This window comes from Dipteris shenzhenensis, chromosome 23 (assembly GCF_047967505.1).
Source record: "Dipteris shenzhenensis isolate YYH24624 ecotype China chromosome 23, Dip_SZ_1.0, whole genome shotgun sequence".
NCBI classification, from domain to species: domain Eukaryota; kingdom Viridiplantae; phylum Streptophyta; class Polypodiopsida; order Gleicheniales; family Dipteridaceae; genus Dipteris; species Dipteris shenzhenensis.
This window is the reverse complement of record NC_141618.1, coordinates 13,675,986-13,698,219: the sequence shown is the minus strand read 5'-3', so window position 1 is coordinate 13,698,219 and position 22,234 is coordinate 13,675,986. Positions and strand designations below refer to the sequence as shown.

At 43.8% G+C, this 22,234-nt stretch overlaps 2 protein-coding genes across 2 annotated transcripts in view; both read right to left on the bottom strand.

Annotated features, from left to right (window-relative positions):
* Positions 1-4,970: 4,970 nt before the first annotated feature.
* The window catches only part of LOC147887020 (uncharacterized), a 39,779-nt gene continuing 22,515 nt past the window's right edge, over positions 4,971-22,234 (bottom strand). The window contains exons 2-4 of the mRNA XM_087394512.1: positions 6,349-6,454; positions 5,875-6,023; positions 4,971-5,762 (exon numbers count right to left, since the gene is read on the bottom strand). Of these exons, the coding sequence (XP_087250638.1) occupies positions 5,658-5,762; positions 5,875-6,023; positions 6,349-6,454 (360 nt within the window). The 3' untranslated portion in view covers positions 4,971-5,657. The remainder of the gene's footprint in view (positions 5,763-5,874; positions 6,024-6,348; positions 6,455-22,234) is intronic.
* Positions 9,779-14,661, bottom strand: LOC147887021 (uncharacterized). The gene is made up of 3 exons (XM_087394051.1): positions 13,394-14,661; positions 10,132-10,188; positions 9,779-10,030 (listed from the first exon to the last, which is right to left on the bottom strand). Exons 1-3 carry the CDS (start codon positions 14,624-14,626, stop codon positions 9,779-9,781), a joined length of 1,542 nt encoding a protein of 513 aa, XP_087250177.1. The 5' UTR covers positions 14,627-14,661.

Sequence of the window (22,234 nt, the reverse complement as noted above, 5' to 3'; positions counted from 1 at the left end):
TTATATACCACATGATTCAAAAGCACTTTTCACTATATAGCATACTATTCCAACACTATATATCATATGATTCAGAAGCACTTTTCACTATATAGCATACTATTCCAACACTATATACCATATGATCCAGAAGCATTTCTCACTCAGTATGCTATATTTTTTTTAGGGAGAGGGTGCACTCTACTGGCATAGTAGACAAGACGATCTACCTTACCCTTGGGTTTTGACCTCATGCCAAGATTATGATGATTGAAAAGTTGAAAGAATCCACATGACCATGAAAGGTCACGTTCATCTTTGATTGTTTATAGTATGGAGGATGATGTTGCTCCTCACTTGAGTTTTTGGAAATCTTGATCTAAGTTGATCCTTGGTCGATATACTCCAAGTCTCTTTTTGAGTCAGTTCATACAAGTGAGCTCCAATATGAATAGAATTCCATATGAAACTTCTGTAAGAACTGATAATTATTGTAAAGGAGCATAAATATGTCTAGCTCATTGGCTTGGTTCTATGGTCTCAATCTTGGCTCTCTTAGTTATGATTGGTGCACTTGGCATGGTTGAACAAAAATCGCATTTTGTGAGAATGCTAGAACACTTTTGCAAGGAAAAATATAGTGATCTTCTTCCATGGTATACAGATAGACGGTAGAGTCTCAAAAGGTTTCCACCCTAAACCTTTTGAAAAGTAGAGAAGGCATTCTTCAATCGCTCGGTAAGCATATGCACCACATTCAATAATGAAAGTCATCCTTTTAACCTTCTTTAGCCATGGAAATCTAATTATACTCATTGTACAAATCCACAAAGGAGTACAGCTCATCGTTGGTTGAGTGGAATGAGAAAAGGATTAGTTATACCATTTCAACAATTAACCCTTTTCAATCCCACAAACTCAAAGCTTGCGATTCTTTCTAGGCACCACCACGATAGGGAATAGTCAATCACTCTCGTCGAATGGCATAAATGAAGCTAGCATGAACAAGTTGATCAAGTTCCACCTTTATAAACTCATACAATTTCAGTAATTCCATTCTTCCGTTGTCTATTAAGGTAAGCGTCAAGCACCAATGGGAATAAGTCGTTGGTTAGATCGTGGGCATAACACCTCACAACTCAATGTAATCCCAAGTGAAGATATCTTGATACTCCTCAAACCCTCAAACTTGTGGCAATGATTCCACATTAAGTCTCATCGAATTTTCATGATTCAAGGTTTTTCTTGCATTTCAAAATTTAACTCCCAAGTCTAATCATGAGGGCTAATTTCAGCCACTTAGTGGTGGATAAAGGCAAGAAATTAAGTCTCCTTGCAGCACACAATTCCCTTCTCGATCTTTGATGTACAGGAAACATGGTCTATTGCTATGCTAATTTCTCAACCTCCCTTAGATCAAGTACTAGAACAAGTTAAATTCTTCTATTGGGAAAATGTTGAGTTCCATCAATTTAGTCTCAATATCAGTGGAAAACTAATCTCTAGCTTTTACATCTTAAACTCCTACATCTCACAAATTCAACTTCTACATCTCCAAGTTGATGGCTCTCGAGCACTCATCGAGGATTCATCAAGACCTAGACCTCTTGAGCCCTAGTCTAAATTGTCATCACCTCACTTTCCCAGTCATGAATTAGACTAGCCTAATTTAATTAAGGATGACCAAGAGGGTATGGACTTACTTTACAATCAGATTGATGGTGATAAAGATATGGTCAATACTTAGTCATGCATCCACAACATGCCTTTAGAAACGATTGCCTTTTGATCTACCATGTATACATAAAAGCATGATGGTTGTAGATTTTTTTAACGTAGTATTCTAAGCTAAATCTATAGAGACGGTGTTGAATCCGAATCTACCATCGATGATAACACCTTCAATGGCTAAATTTTTTGATTTAGACCAAGATAATTGGCACTTCATCACCCACCAGAGGGGTCTCATTGATAGGTATTGTAGGGAGGTTGTCTCGTATTGTTTTGGGACCCTTAAATATAAGCAATCGTTATCTTAACTTCTCTCAAGTTCAATCGATCTTATCTTTTTGGAAGGATGCCCCACTTGCCTTTTTATCTTCACCTATACCGGCAGTATTCTTAAATATGTCCTACTATTGGTTTCAACCCCTACATGCGAGGCACAAGTTGACCTTCCTCCTCTCACCTTGGCCCTATCTTGCTTACAAATCTTATACTTGGACCTTCTTGAACGATAATACATGGATCATGTGGATCAAGAGTTGGCAAGTCAAAGCTATTGAGCTCCTTCATCATGGCTATGACTAGCTTCTTCACCTCTTGTCATTGACTTTTGGTATCAGACCAAGGGGTTCGTGGTTGATCTTCTATGGTCATCCATGGGATTGAATTACCATATTGGCTTATTTAAGCTGAGACTCATTGATCTTCCTGAGTACCAACCTTCCTCATACATCGATATCAACTTTTCAATGTTCAGCATTTTTGCAATAGATCAATCTATAGCTTGCATTGGGATCACAAATGACCAATACTTGACCTTTGTTTTCATCAATCGTTGGCTTCAATATCATTATCAATTCTTTAGATCTCTCTCCTAATCTACCAACCCATTTAGTTCTCTGTCATTTCCCCTTTCTTCTTGGGAGACTTGGTTTGCATCGATTGTTCTCTTGTTCTAGTACCAACCTTCCTTTGGTTGGCATCGATTGTTCGCTTGCTCTAGTACTAATACTCTTCGTTGGTTGCCGTGGTTTCAAGTCCTTACAATACTTGTGTTCACATTATATTACATGTCTTGAAGCTCAATTTTGGTATGTTCAGACTTATTGCATTTACTATACCATTATTCATTGTTTCTTATAATGCCAAGCTCATAAGAGCTTTATATAGCTTAGCTACTAGAGACTCTACGAGGCATCTGTGTCTAGTTCCCCATCCCTACCTTTCTCCTTCTCAGAGATCTTGTTCTATGCACTACAACTTCCTTTCTTGAGGACAGTAACTCGAACTAGATGCCCATTCAATTAGGCAATTCATGAACTCCATGATAGCTCGATCGTGATCAATGGTCCACTCTACATTTCCCTTCACATGACTAGTAACTTGATTTCTGACACTATTCCATGTGACAATTTTGCAAAATACCTTAAATTTTGATAATTCAGGTAAAGCTTTCTTGGAAGCATCGCATGCTTTAATACCACCAAGTCCTAGTGAATGCCAAATGTTGACGTCTTTTCTTGGCCCCCACCGACAAACTAGGGAATCCACAATAAGCACCGAATTACTCGATTAGTCGCTACCTCTCTTACGAAGGTGGTACCTCTACTCGCAAAGGTGGTGAGGAGTAACACAACATATTATTCATTGTAGCCACTCAAGGGATTGTACGGTTTTGAAGCCAAGAATTGTCTAAAAACTCAAACTTGTCCTCAACATCAATAATGTTATTTCTCCTCGCACACTAGTGGGTAGTCTATGGCAAGGGTGTTTGAAGAGAAATGTTTGTGGCTAACTCCTTAACACACTTTCCAATAGCAACCAAATGTAGGATTCGTAATTGCAAAATTCAACCTTAACATAACGCTAGAAGAAGGAAGATCGAGTCTCTCATTGTTGCACATTGCCAAAAACACATGGAACATTGCAATGCAAAAGGCTAGCAAGAACATTGCGAGTATCAAAAAAGGATTCCATCTTATCAATGAGTTCCACTCAAAAGTGAAGTGAGGTCTCTAGCCATGTGCTTGGCTGAATAGGTACACTATAAGAACTTCGCTTCAATGAAAGAAAGCATTTCAAAATTTGTTGTGTGAGAAGGAGAAGAAGGGCCATGCAACAATATTGATGAACGAACTATACATCTGAGGGAGGCACAAGTGTGGGAGAAAACAATTCAAAATTTTGGCATTGTATTATGTTTGGACCTAGGAAATCAAGAAGATCGCATATCAAGAAGATTACATACAATTACGTGCAAGATAAAATTGAGGCTATGGAGTCCCCAAATGTAGTCATGAGTGTCAAGTACCAACTAGATAAACCGAGGGGGAAGCTTTCCAACAGTGGTTCTTCATTAGTGCAACACTCTAGTGGAAGATTTCAATCCGACGGCAGTCCTTCATTAGTGCAGCACTCTAGTTGTGTTTATGGCGTACGGCCTCAGGAAGAACTGATCACGCAAAATTGATCTATACAATAAACACCATAGCATGCCTCTGCCTACAAGGATTCTTATTGGAACATTAGCTATTGCTGTCGAAGGCATTCTCTGGCATCCATTTCTGAGCAGTGTTGAATGGATTCAGCGTGAGCAAATAATGCATTAGGAGACACGGAAAATTTATGTGCACCATTCCTGAGAACGGATGGACGATGGTTGAATGGACACTGCTTCAAGATCCATAGTAACTGATTTTCATCCAACCGCTTACATTCATCCATTTAGATCTAAGGGCTCACGTTCATTCCATAGTCATAACTAAATATATTATAGATTCAGTCACAAACCAAGCAAACTTGTCCTCCACTAAATATAACATTAGTTTAAAGGGCCCCTTCTAAGCATTAATTGTGACAAGGTATTAAACTCAAGTGGAATCTGTCCAACGCTAAGGAAAATTGCATCTCTCAAGTACTAGATTGAATCATTGTTTAATGTTAGCTTGATTGACAAAACGTAGAATGCAGGGATTTGCATGGGTTCTCATCAAACTGGGGCCATGATTTCCAGGAAGCCTCACTTCTTGGAATCAATTCCGCATTGAAGCTAGTGCACAACATTAGAACCAATGACATTTGGAGAGTGAATGCACCTACGGACTGTGGGAGGACATCACAAATAAATTCAAAGGTACTTGAGACTTGGATACACAAATCGCTAAACTCAAAGGTACCTGAGACTTGGATACACTCTGCACACTGGTTGAAAGCCTTAACTGCACACGAAGAAGAGCTTTCTAGCTTCATAGAGTATATGGTGACTTCAAGGAATTGCATCCACAACAGGGGACCTCGCCTCCTGCAATCAATTTGGCTTTGGTGATAATGCTGCAAAGCCTCACCAACCTGTTCACTTGAAAAGCTCAGTAACCACATCGTAACCACCCTGTTCAAAATGCTCAGTAACCAAATCGTCTAGTTAACTCTCAAAAATCCAGATGGTGGAGGAAATGGTGGAGGAGGTGAAAGTGGTGGAGAAAGGTGGTACTGTGGACTCTCAAAGGTGCACTTTGATACATAAATCACTTTTCCAAAAGTACACACTTTGATTGACAGCTTTAACTCCCACAAACGCAGTCATAATATATTCTCTTTGCCTGATCAATTGGCATCACTACCTCACAATCGTTTTTAGCCTTGGGTTTTTCGCATGCTTCACACCTGACCATCATAACCCAGCTTGAGTGGCCGCCTCCATTATTTAGCATTTATGGAGCAGTTGTCAACTGCATATGCCCTACTCCCCTTCCCTCTGTACTCTTTAACCTCTCCCTCGCCCATCAGGAACCCCTTTCCTGCTTTACAAAAGGAAACTGTCGCAATAAAATAAGACGTTTAAGTTTTCAGAACAAAAATTGATGCATGCCTGCTTCTCTTTTGTTATTATGATCTAACAGCAAACAAAAGGGAGTCTAGTAAATCCTTGTCCAACAGCATAATGATCTGATCTGTCATTCTGCTTTGTGATCTTTCTGGCGTGCTATTCGAGCTCTATGTCTCAACTCTGCTCTTTTCCACTTTACCATAAGAGCTGGCATAGACAACAAGCCATTTACCTGAGAAATAATCACAATAGAATCTATCAACTCATCTTTAGAATATACCAGGGTCCAAATGTCACGATTTCAACCTCAAACAAGTTCTTTTAAGAGAAAATTACTAACTTACCAAGATGACACAAGATATAAGAAGTAGTGGACCTGACCACACCGTCGACATGAAAATTCCATGGCGATCGAAATAGGGTTGTCGCGCAAAGTAACTCCAATTACGGGCTAATACTGTATTCAGCCGCTCAGCCAGGTACACACACAATACTGCAGGCATAAAACCCATAGAGTATCGATTAGCCTGTTTCTGCTACAGACCTAGATAGAACATCACTCAAGTCTCTAGGTAATTAATAACCGTGATCATGTCCGCTTAGGCATAAGCTAGTTAGAAATCCTACACAGAAATTATTGACAATCCCTCTCTACCGCAAGCATGTCACTGAAGCTCACAAGCAGATTAGATAGCATGGTATTTTACAATACACTACTATGCCGTCCCCAGCTAGTAAATTCATGCATGTTAAATGCTTAAGCTGTTTTACATCAAGAATGGAACATGCTAGACACTCTACTGTTTGAATGTACTTACATGCAGAGAAGAAAAGCCCCATCTGGACATTGTTTTCCTTCCTAGTTTTAATGGTCAGAACAAATAAGAGTATATGGAAACTGAACAGCACTATCAACCAGGGCTCCTGCAGTAGGACAATCCAATCAATCAGACATTAAAACGGAACCAACTGTTGAACAGATACTTTGATGTGTTCATTTATTTTCACAACAACATGCATGCTATCAAACAATCTACTCTTCTTCTTCTTTTTTCTAAGATGCCGGATATTATTAATTGGGGAGGACCCCCCACCCCCAAAAAAAAAAAAAAAAAAAAAAGCCTATACAAAAAAAAAGGCCAAAATACTGGGCAGAGCCCTAGGCAATACACTTGGACAGGCTGATACAAAGTTTAGAGCATCAGCAGATCAATTGTGCTAACAACGTAAGACACTGACTTTCAATGGAATGACTCCCCTCAATTATATTGGCGATATCCATCAGGGATACTTTAACCACACCACTGCTCAACCCACCCCTTGCATCCATCTCTGGCATTTAGATTGAACTACACACTGCTCCCCTGATAAAACGCCAGCAAGCCTGCAATGTTGATGGCAGCCCATTGGTGACAGCCAACACAATTAATTTCCAATTGCCACCCATCTGAAATCTAGCCATCAGACCTGATCACTGGATCCCCGACTCCACTGTTGTCCAGACCCCCCTAGAGACCGGGCATCGCCAGCAAAGATGTTGGATTGCTTCCAAAAAGTTCCCACACAGCAGACAGATCGGATTGACCTGGAATATTCTAGCCAGTTTGACACGCACAGGAAGCCACTGATGCAAGATTTTCCAGAGCAGGAAAGGGTATTTGCCAACACAACAACGCTGCCAGGTGTCTTTAGCATGTACTTTATTTATTTATTTTAACAACTCTTTTATACAAAAATTCAAACATATTGCAGCTTCAAATAAAAGTACATTGGGTAACATGCAAATCTCAAACCTGAGATAAAGTAAACCAAACTAAAGAAAGTACATGTGAACCTGACCAGGGTTAGCTCAACCGACTTGACCAGGTTGGGTCAACCCAGCCAGATCTAGTCGGGTCAGTCGGTTGGTCAGTCTGTTGGAAAGGTCACCTCCCCATCTGTAAGCCCCCATATGAGGAGAGCATGGGGGAGGGAGACCTAGGGCAGTACCCAACAGGAAATGAGAGAAAGGGGCTGCCACATAGACAGCATCATGGCTGGCATGTGGGCAGCACATCTAGGACTATTAAGGGCAGGACACAGGGCCAGGAAAGTACGGAGCAGAAGCAAGACAGTCCATAGTTGTGGACGGAAATATATTATATGGTGGTTTCTCTATCTAGTTTGGTTCATTGTCTATTGATGAGTCTGCACACCTATTGAATGCACATAAGTAAAGAAGTTTGTGATTCCACACCCACACCGCACACTGTGTGAGCTCCTGGGCATTATTTCCGCTGCGTGTACCCTCTGTTGGGTATTTTCTAACACAGTCAACTGCTGCCAGGGCTCCCTCTCTCTCTCTCTCTCTCTCTCTCTCACACCCCCCGTTGCTGGCACTGTGTTTCCATGCTATTAACGAAGCTATGTTGCCTCAATCTATGTTGTTCTTTCTCTCTCTTACCCTCTCTCAAATTACGCTTATGCAATGTGTGCAACGTTGAGACTATGTGCCCCTTATGCTTTTTGCAAAAGATTTCACAACCTCAATTGCAGACATCATCACTTGAGTGAGCATCAATTTATTTAAACCAATGTGCATCTTTCGAAGATCCTGAACGATACTTCGCATGCATTATCAATCTAACCTGCCAGCAGTGAACACATTTTCAATCCACATTAGCTATTAAAGAAATGCAAATCTCGTGAGATGCACATATGCATAAAGTGGAAGCAGGTATATACAAGACAAGCTCACAAACTTGAAGACCAACAATGAAAAAGAGAAGATCTTTCCTTGGAGGATGCTGCCCCAAGGGCAAAGGCACTGAGGCAGGCTGTTAATGTGCTCATCCAAGCCATGCGTTCCAGACAAGACATCAACAGCCACACAATTCCTACTAGCACGTGAAGAGTAAATGAGGAGAAATGCAACTATGACCCCTAACTAAGTTTCACTTTCCTTTTTTTTTTTTTTTTGGGGGGGGGGGGGGGGGAGGGCTTCACACCAACCAACCACAACAGCCAACTTGGAGCTGACCCGGGTCCACTGCCATGTGATTGACCTACCATGTGGCTCCCTTCACACCACTAGGCCAACCAGGAATAGTCAACCTGGAGCCAACTTTAGCCCCGCCAGATGTTTGCCAAAAATCCAGACAACAAATGGCTTGCACAGGGCATTTCAGCCACGTGCCCATTTTAACAGCATGTACAACAGATGCTCACTGCAACTGTCTGGCAGATGGCTGAGCTCTAGATCAGCCAGCTCCCTCACATCCTATCTTTACATGCTCAATGTCTTCTCCTAGTATGAAGGACTTAGACATTTAGCGACTGAGGAATGATCTAGAACTCACGAGGTAGATATTATTCACACCCCCCCAATGTCCAATCTCTGGGACTTTGATGATCCCATGCCAAGAAGGAGCCGGAGTGGCAATCCTGAGGTTCTTGGCTGAGTGCTTCATAAAGATATCCACTGGCTTCTCTTGGTTGGACAGTAAACAAGACATGTCATTGCTGTGCATTGATTCTCAAGAAAAATGGTACTGAAACTCGACAAGTGCAGATGCACTGTCTCCCTTCTCTCAGCAGGTGAAGTTGCTGAATTAGATAGGAAATATTGCACCTTACAAAAATAAGAAGATAGGATCAACTCAAAAATACTCGCACACACAAGCAAGCCCTTATGGTTAAGTGATCCTTCATATGCCTTGATGGTAGAGGAGAGAAGTACAAAAACTTGTTTGATTCATAATTGTTTCCTCAGTAATAGAAAAGTATACCTTCATAACCTGGAATAAATCAAATGTCACAAATTAAATTAAAAATAAAGCAAGTGAAAGAACAAGGAAAGAAGAGACTTTATAAGCGACTTTAAATAATACTACGAGTGAATGAGAAAAATAAAAAATAAAAATGACTTTAGTAAATAAAGCTACACTTATGTTCTCCTCAATACTCAAGCATAAGCTGACATTTGGGTCTCGAAAGACTCTAGAATCTCTTGACTAAACCCAATGCTTACTAAGCTTGGAAATCCCAAGCCAAACAACAAAAACTCGATAGCAGAAAGTAAGAAAAATAAATTACACACACACACAGAGAGAATTAAATTAGGTTTAATATCTACCATAAAACACCCACCAAAAATACTTTATTTTATTTTACGGTGTCACCAAGCGATCTCCATATACGTGAGCAGTCTGTATCAAGGAAGTGGAGGTGCTACCCTCTCTCTCGAGCACCAAGCAAAGCTCCAGATCTCTACTCTGCTGAACCTATAGGAGCCTGCACTGCAATGGACTCAAACTGAAATCCATCCAGGTAGAGCTGCAAAATCCGAGGTGACTCTGCCAGATCACCCTCCTCCATCCACTTCGCATCCAGCGTAACTTTACCTCTTAATTTTCTTTCAATATGTGCCAAAATCTGTTCCGGAACCAAGATTTCATCCAACTCTTCAACCTCGGGCTGATCCTCATGAAGAAGGTCAGCAGGCACATCGCCATGGAAAGGCTTCAGTAAACTCACATGAAAGGCATTTTGTATCGTCCAACTTTCATGTAGCTTCAGCCTGTAAGCTAATCCTTTCAGAGACCTAGAAAGGACCACAATACCTCATCTTCAGCTTTATGTAAACTGTCCTTGCTTTTCATTTTCCTGAGTCTGGCTTTCTAGAAACGCAACAGCACCCAATCACCCTCTTTCAAGAGTAGCTCATGGTGATGTTTATATGCTACCTATTTGTTAGAAATTGACCCAACAGAGGGTACACACAGCGGAAGACTGATGGAAATGCCCTGGAGCTCACACAGTGTGGTGTGGGGTGGGGAATCATAAACTTCTTAACTTATGTGCATAAAATAGATGTGCAAACTCATCAATAGACAATGAACCAGCTAGATAGAGAAACCGCCAAAATAATATATTTCCGTCCAAAACTATGGACACAATACAAAAGAGATAGATCCAGAGTCCCACCAATTGTAGTGAAGGTGAATGGGGAAGTGAGAGAAAGCCACGGAAGGCAGGGGGAGATAGAGAAGGAATAGGGGAGGAAAGTAGAGAGAACAAGACTGGAAGTACACAAGTGATGAAGGAAGCAAGGAGAAGTGGATTAGACGTCAAATCAATAGCCCCTTACAATCCTTTTGGGTTGACTTATATAGTCCCCCACAGTTCCCACATCTCCCCTACTATTCTCCCATCTATTTCCCCCTTAAAATCCATCTTTTTCCCACCTTCATTACAGCCATCCCTTCCCAAAGAATTTTGCCCTCAAAATTTCCAAGAGGCTGCCCTGGATGAGAAGGATACAACAGAAACTGATCAGCTCTGTAGGAGATAGGGGTAGTCCTGCACAATGCTCTCAGGTTGCCAAGAATTCTCATCTTCCGTTAAACCTTTCCATTTGATGAGGTATTCTGTGTAGGCTTTGTTCCTGAGTACATGATCTCTGAAGCCCTTGATTTGCTCCGGCACATAGATTATGTGGCCCTCTTCATCCATAGGAGGCAACTCAGGAAGAACCTGGACATGCTGTCCGACATGTGGTTTCAGCAAGGATACATGGAAAACATTATGGATCTTGGAGGTACTGGGTAGTTCCAACTGATATGCTACCTGCCCAACTTTGCGGATGATTTTGTAGGGGCCATAATACCTGTGGGCAAGCTTTGTGTTGGTATTACCTTTCAGCGAGGAATATCGATTCTTATGGAGACGTAAATGCACATAATCCCCTTCTTCAAAAGATAAGTACCTCCTTTGTTCATCCGCATACTTCTTCTGCTTGGCTTGGGCATCCTGCATATTCCTCTTAGCCAACTGCAGAAGGGCATCCATACTCTCCAAATCATTCCTTGCTTGCTGATTTTTCACAGCCAAGTCTGCAACCCTGGAAGGCATTCCCACTTTGCATCCATACATAGCCTCGAATGGACTCATGCCAATAGAGAGGTGTTTGGTGCTGTTGTAGCAAAATTCAGCCGATGGTAACCATTTGTCCCAAGACTTCTGCGTGTCATGACAGTAATGCCTTAGATACTCCTCCAACCACTTGTTCACCCTCTCTGATTGTCCATCCGTCTGTGGATGATAAGCAATACTAGGCGCAAGGGAAGTACCAACTGCAGTGAATAACTCCTGCCAAAAGTGGCCCATAAATTTAGCATCCCTGTCACTGACAATCTCCTGAGGAAAACCATGGTGCTTGAACACATACTCAATGAATTGCCAGGCAACCTGTGAAGCAGAGTACCGAGTCCTAGTCGGTATGAAATGGGCCTGCTTAGTCATCCTGTCAACCACCACAAATATGCTATCCCAACCCTTATCTGTAGAAGGCAAGCCTGTAATGAAGTCCATGGCAATGTGAGTCCATTTGCCTTCAGGAATGGGTAGCGGTTGCAGAAGGCCTGTGGGTAACCGGCTGTCCACTTTATTTTGTTGGCAGGGCAAACATTCACTGACAAACTTAACCACATCTCGCCACAAACCATCCCAAATAAAGCTCTCCTTGACTTTTTCATATGTTTTTGTGATACCCGTATGCCCTGACATAGGGGATGAGTGCATTTCCTGTAATACCATCAACCTGTACTTGGAGTCTGGCACAAGATAAATTCTGTCCCTGCACCATAACAGTCCGTTGCGGAGCTGAAATCGAACATGTCCTCCACAAAAATAGGGGCTGCATCAGAATTTTGCATGTATTCCTCCTGAATCCCAAGTATCCACTCCTGATGAAGCGTGGACATGGCAGACATTTTGCATGACCACATCCTGGACAAGGCATCAGCAACCACATTCTCTTTCCCCTTTCTATATTCAATGTCAAAATCATAGGACTGAACTGCAGCCAGCCATCTCTTCTGCTTCATGGATAAATTAGGCTGCGTTAAGAAGTACTTGAGTGTCCTGTGATCCGTTTTGACCTTAATCTTGCTACCGTACAGGTAGTGGTGCCATTTTGCAAAAGCATGCAAGATTGCCAACATCTCTTGATCATAAACATGATAATTCATTTCCCTGGCATTAAACTTCCTGCTCTCAAAAGCAATCACACCATTCTCTTGTTTTAGGACAGCCCCTAAACCTTTGCCACTGGCATCTGTCTCAATAATGAAAGACCGTGAGAAATCAGGGCACACCAATACAGGTGCATTGCTAAGGGCATCCTTGAGGTTATCAAAGCTGAGTTGTGCTGCTTCTGACCATTGGAAGGCATCCTTTTTCAGCAAATCAGTGAGAGGGGCAGCCCTTTTGGCGAAGTGCCTAATGAATCTCCTGTAAAAAGAAGCAAGACCCAAGAAACCTCTGAGCTGCGTGGTATTTTGTGGCTGCAGCCACTCCTTAATGCATTTCACCTAGGTCTACCCTGATTCCGTGCCTGCTTACAACATGACCAAGATATTCAACCTCCTCTGCCATAAATGTGCACTTGCTGGCCTTGGCATAAAGCTGATGCATCCTCAAGATTTCTAGCACTTGTCGGACATGGTCAATGTGTTCCTGTGCATCCTTACTATAAATGAGAATGTCATCGAAAAATACCAGCACACATTTGAAAAGAAGGTGGTGTAAGATCTTGTTCATGAGTGCCTGGAAGGTGGCTGGTGCATTAGTCAAACCAAAAGGCATCACCTTGAACTCATATAATCCTCTTTCTGTACGAAAGGTAGTCTTATGCTCATCACCCTCTTTCATCCTGATCTGATGGTAACCTGACCTCAAATCAATCTTCATGAAATACTGAGCACCCTTGAGTTCATCCAGCAGGTCATCAATCCTGGGAATAGGAAACCTGTTCTTAATGGTGGTCTTATTCAATTCTGTGTAATCAATGCACATACGAAAAGAGCCATTCTTCTTCTTCACCAGGAGTACTGGAGATGCAAAAGGCGAGGTGCTATGATCAATGAAGTTCTTCTCAAGTAAATCCTGCACCTGTGTTGCCACTTCTTCCCGTTCAACCTTAGAAAGTCGATACGGGACCTTGTTTATTGGTTTACTGCCATGTTCCAGAACTATGGCATGATCAACATCTCTTTTTGGGGGCAACTGAGATGGCATATCAGCAAACACATCCCCAAATTCTAAGAGCAATTTCTGCATTTCACAATTATCCACATGGGGAATACCACCCTCCTGAGGTACAGAGACATTCAATGCATAAATGGCACTTTCGTTCTTGAGCTCCCTAGCTAGCTGCCTTGCTGAAATGACCTGTAATTTCTGATTCACAATGCCCTGCAATGTAACAGTTCTACCCTTGTGGCAAAACTCAAGAGATAAAGCATTCAAATCTATACTAATTTTCCCCAAGGATTTCAGCCAATCACAACCCAGGACAGCATCTATGGGTCCCATATCCAATGCCAAAAGATCACCTGCAAACTCATAATGATCAGAAAACTTGATCCTGGCATCCTGGCAACAATGTCTGCTGATCATGTGCTGTCCATTCGCGATCTCCACTTTCAAACCATGGTCTATCTCTGTAGCAACTAATCCCAATCTTTGCAATGTTCTACAATTAATGAAACTGTGAGTGCTACCACTGTCTACCAATACATGGACAGATCTGCCATTAATCATTCCCTTCAACCTGATTGTGTCAGCACTTTTGGCACCCATCAAGGTATGTAGTGAGATGGTATACAGTGTAGACTGGGCATCCCAATAAATCCGTTCATCATCCACAGGAACATTACCATTAGCATCACCTCTGACATGAAAAGGCATTGTAGGTTGATGCTCCAACACAGAGAGTGTTGGCTTATGGCCTTTCCTGCTACATGTAGGCTGAATATCAATCTCATGCATCACATGAGAGGTTTGCTCAATAGCCCCACCGGGATCAAAAGGAAAAACAGTCCCCTTTGTGGCATCTGTGTCAGGAGACTCATCTGCATCATGAGCTCCTGTCAATTCCTCATGAGAGACATCATGGGGGTCTGCTACATCAGCCACTTCATCATCATCAGATAATTCAATTATCATGCTGAGTTTGGCTGAGCTGACATTCTTCATTTTGCACACATCTCGGTGCTCAGGTGTCCATTTCTCTCCACACCTAAAGCATAAATTTGCCTTCTTCCTACTGTCCATTATGGCTCTGGAATGTTGTTTAACTTCTGATTTGCCAAAACCAGCACTGGGTTTGACACCTGTCTTTGCATCCATGGGCCTGTATGGCTTTGCATATGGCATCTTACTTCCAAAAACCGTTGGATATCGTGGGAAGGAAGCAGCTGCTGGTTTCTTATCAATCCAATCAGCAGAATTCGTCTTCCTGTCAGCATCATAAGCAGTACCATAGAAGCTATGTGACACATGCTTGTACTTGCCAGCATATTTTGGCTCAAACACCTCAGCAAGCTGGGCTGCTCGCTCAATGGTTAGAGGATTGTGAGCTCTCACATCAGCAGCTAGAGAGGGATCTAAGCCTTGTATAAAACGCAGCAACTTCCCTTTCTCAGAAATATCCTGTACAAACAAAGAAAGTCTCCAAAAACGCTGCAAGTACTCTTGGACCGTTTCTGTCTGTGACAGTGCATAGAATTCAGCAAGGTACTGTTCAAGGATCAGGGCCGAGACGAAGGTCGTGACCATAACTGTTTCCAGGTGGTAGGCTTCTGAGGTGACTCTCGCATGTAACACCACCATGTATGTGCATAATCCTGTAAATGCATGCCAGCAAAAATGATCCTCTCCTCATCATTCTTAGGGTAGAAGCGGAAATAATCTGCAAGCTTCGTGAGCCACTCCTCCAACTCATTGGGAGTGCGAGTGTCACCCTTAAACTTATGCACAGAGATTTTATCTTTCACATCTTTGGCTGGGTTATTCCTATAGTGACTACCAGCATACTCACGCTTGAAGCTCACATAATGTGAAAAGGGCATCTCATTACGAACATCCTCAGGCAAAGCCCTATATGAACGTAAGGCATCTGAAAGCATATCATCCATGTTTGCATGCTGCCCACTTCCAGCATCATGCTGGTGAGGAGAACCACTCCCCTGATGCATAAAGTGCGTCTGACTGAAAGCATTACCTCCCTAATACACGGGCTGAGTCTGACTGAATGTATTAACAGGAGGTGTCATCGAAGCATGCAATCCCTGCTGAGTCTGCCTGCCATAAACATCTCGGTGGGTGGGTGGCATAGAAAAAGGTTGAGAAGAGGACTGGCCCCTCTCCCAACTGCCCTGAAACCCAACACCCAATCCAGGCATGCTCGCCGTTGGCAAAAATGTGCCAATGGGCCGGCCCAAAATGGACGGCTCAGCCAATGAAATATGCGAGCCAAATGGAGGCCTCGAATCAATAAGAGAAGTGCTCGGCGGCACGGGCAAGGCATCACCAGAATCAACATAATCCCCATGTTGGGATGCATGCATAGAACCAACATCATAAGTGCGACGGCCATCAGCCATAAATCCCCTGTGTGGATCAGGAAAATCACCTTGGCTATCCGATTGATCCCCTTGCTGGGGTGCGGGCTGCTTACCCTTATCGTGCATACTGATGGCGGTAGTGATCTGTTGCCCAATGTTCTTACCCATCTGGGTGATAGCTGTATCGTGCATAGCCATAGCAGTGGTGAGCTGCTGCCCCAACTGCTGACCCATCTGCTGAAAAGCCCCCTGAAGCATCGAGGCCAATGCATCTAGAAACTGTGTGTCGGTAGGCATAGCAGAAACTGGCTGTGAAGGAGATGCACCCTCTGTGACCGGCATCTGCTCCTGCTGAGCAACATCGTCACCGTGCTGAGATGACTCATCCGACCGGGGTGCACGTTTGGGTGCCATGAGTGACACGAGGAAAATGTGCCAAGTGTCGAAGGCTCGATATAGAGGCTCGAGAGGTGTCTGTAAAGAGGCTCAAATGCAGTCGTTGAAGAGGTTCGAAGAAAGCTCGATGAAGAGGCTGGAAACGGGGCTCAAAATGAGCCACGAAGGTGGCTTAGAAAGGCCCAGAATAGGGCTGTAGGAGTACCCTAAAAGAGGTTTTTTTTTTTTTTTTTTTTGGAGCTTAGGACAACTAAGACACCTAGGGTAGTCTCAACTAAGCCAAACTGACTAAACCCAACCTTACCCAATCACTAACCTAACTAAACCTAGCCAAAGTAACCCAATCCACTAACTAGCTAGACCTAACCAAACCTAAACTAACCTAACCAACCAAACCCAAGTAGCTAACCAACCCCCCCTAAACCCTAGCTAACGGAACCTTAGGAAAGACTAAGGTTTTTTTTTTTTGGTGGTTGCGTTGTAGGCATGATAGACGACGGCGGCTTGGTGAGAGGGCGGAGAGAAAGGGCGACAGAAGCATGGCGGCCAGGCGGAGCAAGGCAAAGGCGTAGGAGCGCTGGAGTGACGAAAAGGAAAGGGACGCTGAAGTGACAGAGATGCTCACGGAGGGCGATGCCACGAGCAAGATGCCACCGAGGTCGAGATGCCACGGACGACGACTTGTAGCTTGGGCCTGCTGGGTTTGCAGGGCTGCTTCTTTACGGGATGCCCTAGCTGAGGAGGAGCTCTCCGAAAACATTTGTCGTGGACTCTTCTCGGCTCTCCAAACTGGTCGTGGGCTTGTGCATCAACTTAAAAGCTTGTGGAATACGCGAGGATAGGCTTAGATAGGCACGTAGCAACTGGTATCGTTGGCCTTGCGTCTGTCAGCCTACGAGCTGGTGGTACCTTGCTGCGTCTGTGAGCCTACGAGCTGATTGTACCTTGCTGCGTCTGTAGGCGTCTCAACGTACTGATTGCTATAATGCAGGGTTGGTGAAGCCAACGGAAGCAAGGTGCCAGAGAGCGGAGCTTTGATACCAATGTAGTGAAGGTGAATGGGGAAGTGAGAGAAAGCCACGGAAGGCAGGGGGAGATAGAGAAGGAATAGGGGAGGGAAGTAGAGAGAACAAGACTGGAAGTACACAAGTGATGAAGGAAGCAAGGAGAAGTGGATTAGACGTCAAATCAATAGCCCCTTACAATCCTTTTGGGTTGACTTATATAGTCCCCCACAGTTCCCACATTTCCCCTACTATTCTCCCATCTATTTCCCCTTTAAAATCCATCTTTTTCCCACCTTCATTACACCAATGGTGTGATCCTCTGATCTTACCACAAGGTACTTCTCCTATCTATTGGCTATCTCTAGACTCGAGCCCGCACGCTCCACCTCGAGAGTCTGTAGACTTTCCGTCCAGTGTGTTCTTCTCCACCTTACTGCCTGTGAGTCAGCCTAGGTGGGCAGCCCCTGCCAAGCTTTGTCTATAGCACATAGGTCCCCTTGGTCCTCCTGATGTAGGCCCCAAGATAGCTGTTCCACTGCTCCAACCTGCTTGTGAATGGCTGCTCCAGAAGATGATGATCTCAGCAACCTTCTGCCCTAGAAGACAGTCTAGGTTCAGCCTTTCCCTGGAGCTAAGTCTGCAGCACACCTTCCACTCTCCTTCACCCCCGGTCTCCTTCACCCCCGGTGTGAGGCCCAAGGGAGTGGCTTCTGGCTGCTCCTGTCTACTCCTGAACTTGCTGGATGCTGGATGATTTATGAGGCCCAGGGCCTCTCCTTTGTTGGGGTAAAGGCACTATGGCCACCCAAGTACAGTTAGTACACTTAAGTACAGTTAGTACTTTTATTTGTTAAGTACACTAAGTACGGTGTACTTAGTGTTGTAACCTTATCCTTTCATATAAAAGGTTGACTGTGTGCTAGGGGAGGTACACACATATGTTTTATCCCCACACTCTTGTTTTTATCCTGCTTGTGTCGGTGTGCTCTTTCTCTCCCACGCCACAACTGGTATCAGAGCTGGAGCAAGCACATTCTCCCACCCACTCGTCTTCTTCAGCTGCAGCTCGTTTTTTGTTCGCGATATTGCCCAAACGTGGGTCTTAGCAAGTTGGAGCAGCAGCAGCAGACAGAGAAGAAGGAGCAGCAAGCTTCAAGGAGAAGCAGCAGCAGCATTTGCTACTGCATCACGCCAGGAGCAGCAGTAAACTGCTCCAGCAGCGCCAGCAGCTGCTAGCGCTGCCAGCGCCACCAGCGACGCCCATATAGGCGACGCCAGCAGCGACGCCCACATAGGCGACGCCAGCAGCCAAGCCACCGGCGACGCCAACAGCCAAGCCGCCACGCCAGTAGAAGCGGCGCCACCAGCGTTGCCAGCCAGGCGGCGCCAGCAGCTCCGCCACCAACGCCACAGGCGCTAGCTGAGCTACCAGCTCCAAATCTTGGCGCCAATTCAGATCTGTTGCCCCCCCCCAAATTTTTTTTTGGTATGCCTCGTCTTCCCGTTAGATTTGCCACACCCGTGTACTTGCAGGTACAGGTGCAATTTCTGAGCTCATTGTGAGCATTGTTGGTCAAATGCACTCTCAGTACGTAGATCTACTGTTTATGCCTACTGTGTGAGAGAAAATCTCAACATTGAACTGCAGAATCAAGGGGCTTTTGTAGCCACAGCCAAGCATTGGCTTGTATACGCATGTGTTTGCATTTATCCTCCTGTTTGGAGTTGATTCTTGCAGGATTTGGATGCATTTTGTGACCTACGGGAAGCAACTGAAAGCAATTGGAATGCATATCAGTGGTGGGGAAGCAACTGAATGCCTTACAGTGATCAGTGAAGCAGTACATGCACTAAATTCTCAGAATTTTGCTTCCAGTCAAGGGGCTTTTGCCTAATTCTTGTTCTACACTGTATTACACAGTTTTAGGGGCAACTGGAAGCTTGATGTTGGCAGTTTTGAGCAGTTAAACAGTCAATTTCTGATTCTGTACTAAAAAGTACAGTCAGGTACTGTTTTGTGTCAACTACTGTACTGAAAACAGTCAATTTACTGAAGTACAGAGTGCACAAACTACTGCGGTTTTTACTGTAATAGCAGGGCAGATGCTGTTGAAAATCAGGGTACTGCTGGATTGTACAACAGAGCATTTATTGATGCATACAGTTCTGCTGTTCTGAATCTGCAGCAAGCAGTAAACAGTCAGAATTCTCTGATTAAGTGGGAGAAAAGTTGCAGGTGCAGGTCCTGTTTTTTTCCGTTGCAGGAATTTAATTTTTTGAGCACAGTACAAGTGCTTGTGTGCACTTGGTTTGCAAGGAGTCAGGCACCCAAGTGTGGGTTATATTTCTTGCTGATTGTAATGGCTTCATCCTCGGAATCTTCTCTTCTCAATATTAAAAAGTTGCAGGGTGCTGCTAACTACCCAATGTGGAAAAAGATGGTCCTGAATGTGCTAATTCTCAGGCAGTTTCATGCTCCTATTATACACAAAGGTGTGAAGCCCACTGGCACAACTGATGATGCTTGGGCACTAGCTGATCTGTCAGCAAAGTCCATAATTGAATTGTCACTCCATGAGAGTGTTGTTTGGAATGTGGATGGTGAAAAAACAGCCTGGGGTGTGTGGAAAAAGCTACAGGACACATATGAGCAGCAAAGTGTAGCCACAAAGATATATTGGTTGCGCAAGTTCTTCGATCTGAAGATGAAGGAAGGGACCTCCATGGATGCACATCTCAATGAGTTTAATTCAATTGTCACTCAACTTGCAAATCAAAAGTATGTGGTGGATGAGGAAACCAAGGGTATGGCACTCTTGATCTCTCTTCCTGAAAGTTGGGATACATTCACCACAGCTGTAACAAATGCAAACACTTTCATAAGTTTTTCAGATATCACAGGGCTGATTTTGCAAGAAGAGCAGAAGCTGAAAGCTCAAGATGCAGTAAAGCCTAACAATGCCTTAAATGCAAGGGGGAGAAGTCAGCAAAGAGGCAAATCTCAGGAAAGGGGAAAAGGGAGGAGCAAGTCCCGCTCCAACAAAGATGTTGAGTGCTACTACTGTGGCAAAAAGGGACATACCAAAAAGCAGTGCTTTAAACTGAAAAATGATAAGAGAGACAAAGCCAAAAACACTGATGCGTCAGATGCAAAAGCAATTGTACCAGTAAGCAATGGCAAGAGCAGTGTGAAGATTGAAGAGCTTCATTCTACACACGGTTATGACAGTGAGGGAGAGGTTCTATTTCTCTCTACTTTGGATGCTCATTCTCTCCATGCAGGAGATTTTGCAGACATGCACTCTTGGATCATTGACTCAGGTGCCTCATTCCATGTTACACCTTACAAAGAATTGTTTGTAAGGTATGCAGCAGGCAGTAATGGAGTCGTTTTTCTAGGGGATAATCATGCATGCAGTATTGTCGGAGTTGGAGATGTCAGGCTTGTATTTGCTGATGGTACTCAGCTTATGCTTCACAATGTCAGGCATGTACCCGAAGTCAAGAAAAATCTGATTTCTACTGGCATGTTGGATGACGAAGGTTTTGTGACCAGCTTTGGTCATGGTTTCTGGAAGGTCACCAAAGGTGCCCTGGTTGTTGCCAGAGGCTCTAAGGTTGACACAATGTATACTCTTCATGCTAAAGTATGTAATCATGCTGATATTCATGCCACCGAGCTGCCGAATATTTCTATGTGGCATAGCCGGATGGGACATATGAGCATAAGTGGAATGGAGCAATTGGCTCGCCTTGGCTACTTACCGTCTCTTAAATTTTCTGATTTAAAGTTTTGTGAGCACTGCATATATGGTAGACAGTTACAGTGTCCTCATAAAAGGAGATTAGGACATAAAGATGCTCAACTTGAGCTTGTGCATACAGACGTGTGTGAGATGCCTAGTCCTTCACTTGCTTTTCACATTTATAGATGATTCCACAAGGAAGGTGTGGGTGTATCCTCTTCGATTGAAGAGTGATGTCTTTCCAGTGTTCCAGAAATGGCTTGCTATGGTTGAGAACCAAACAGGCAGAACACTGAAGGCTTTGCGGTCAGATAACGGTGGGGAGTATATGTCTAATGCAGTCAATGCATTTTGTGATGCTAGAGGTATTAAAAGAGAACTCACTGCTCCTTACAGTCCAGCGCAAAATGGCACTGTAGAGCGTATGAATAGAACCATACAGGAAAAGTCCCGCTCTATGATGTCACATGCTGCTTTACCTCATGGATTTTGGGCTGAGGCTGTAAAAACAGCAGTACACCTCATCAATAGGTCACCAAATAAAAGACTAGATGGCAGAGTGCCAGAGGAGCTTTGGACAGGAAACCTCCTTCCTATAAGCACTTGAGGGTCTTTGGCTGCACTGCGTACGTGCATATACGCAGAGAAGATCGCAGCAAGCTTGATCCTAAGTCTCTTAAATGCATTTTTCTTGGATATGGTGACAGTGGTGAGATGGGTTACCGCCTATGGGATCCTGTGAATAAGAAGCTAATACGCAGCAATGATGTCTTATTTGATGAGTCATGTATGTTTAAGGCAGCAGATAAGCCTTCTGATGCTTCAGAGGTTGACATTGATGACTCGGGACATCCTGTACAATTCAGGCAGGCTGCGAATCAGCCACAACAGCAGCGTAATCAGCCAATGCATGATGCTGCAGCAGGTCCAAATGGACAGCCCGCAGTGGCGGAAGATGTACTACGGGACATGCCACCTTTGGAAGACCTCCCAGGCATAATTCTGCAGCCTGATCTACTGGAACAGCCACCTGTTTTAGGTGAGCAGCAAGTTGGACAGCAAGACCAATGGGTCCGAAGGTCCACTCGACAAATGAAACCGCCAGACAGATTTGTTCCAAGAGCAGATTTTATTATGCTTACAGACTGTGGAGAACCTTCCTGTTAC

What these genes read in the sequence shown, in the direction of transcription:
- LOC147887021 (XM_087394051.1), bottom strand. Translation starts at nt 14,626, where the DNA reads ATGGACAGTAGGAAGAAGGCAAATTTATGCTTTAGGTGTGGAGAGAAA. An exon ending in TTGCATCTCCAGTACTCCTG is followed by an intron (nt 10,189 to 13,393) that starts GTGAAGAAGAAG and finishes TTGCGTTTCTAG; the next exon opens with AAAGCCAGACTCAGGAAAAT. An exon ending in TACATAAAGCTGAAGATGAG is followed by an intron (nt 10,031 to 10,131) that starts GTATTGTGGTCC and finishes AGTTTACTGAAG; the next exon opens with CCTTTCCATGGCGATGTGCC.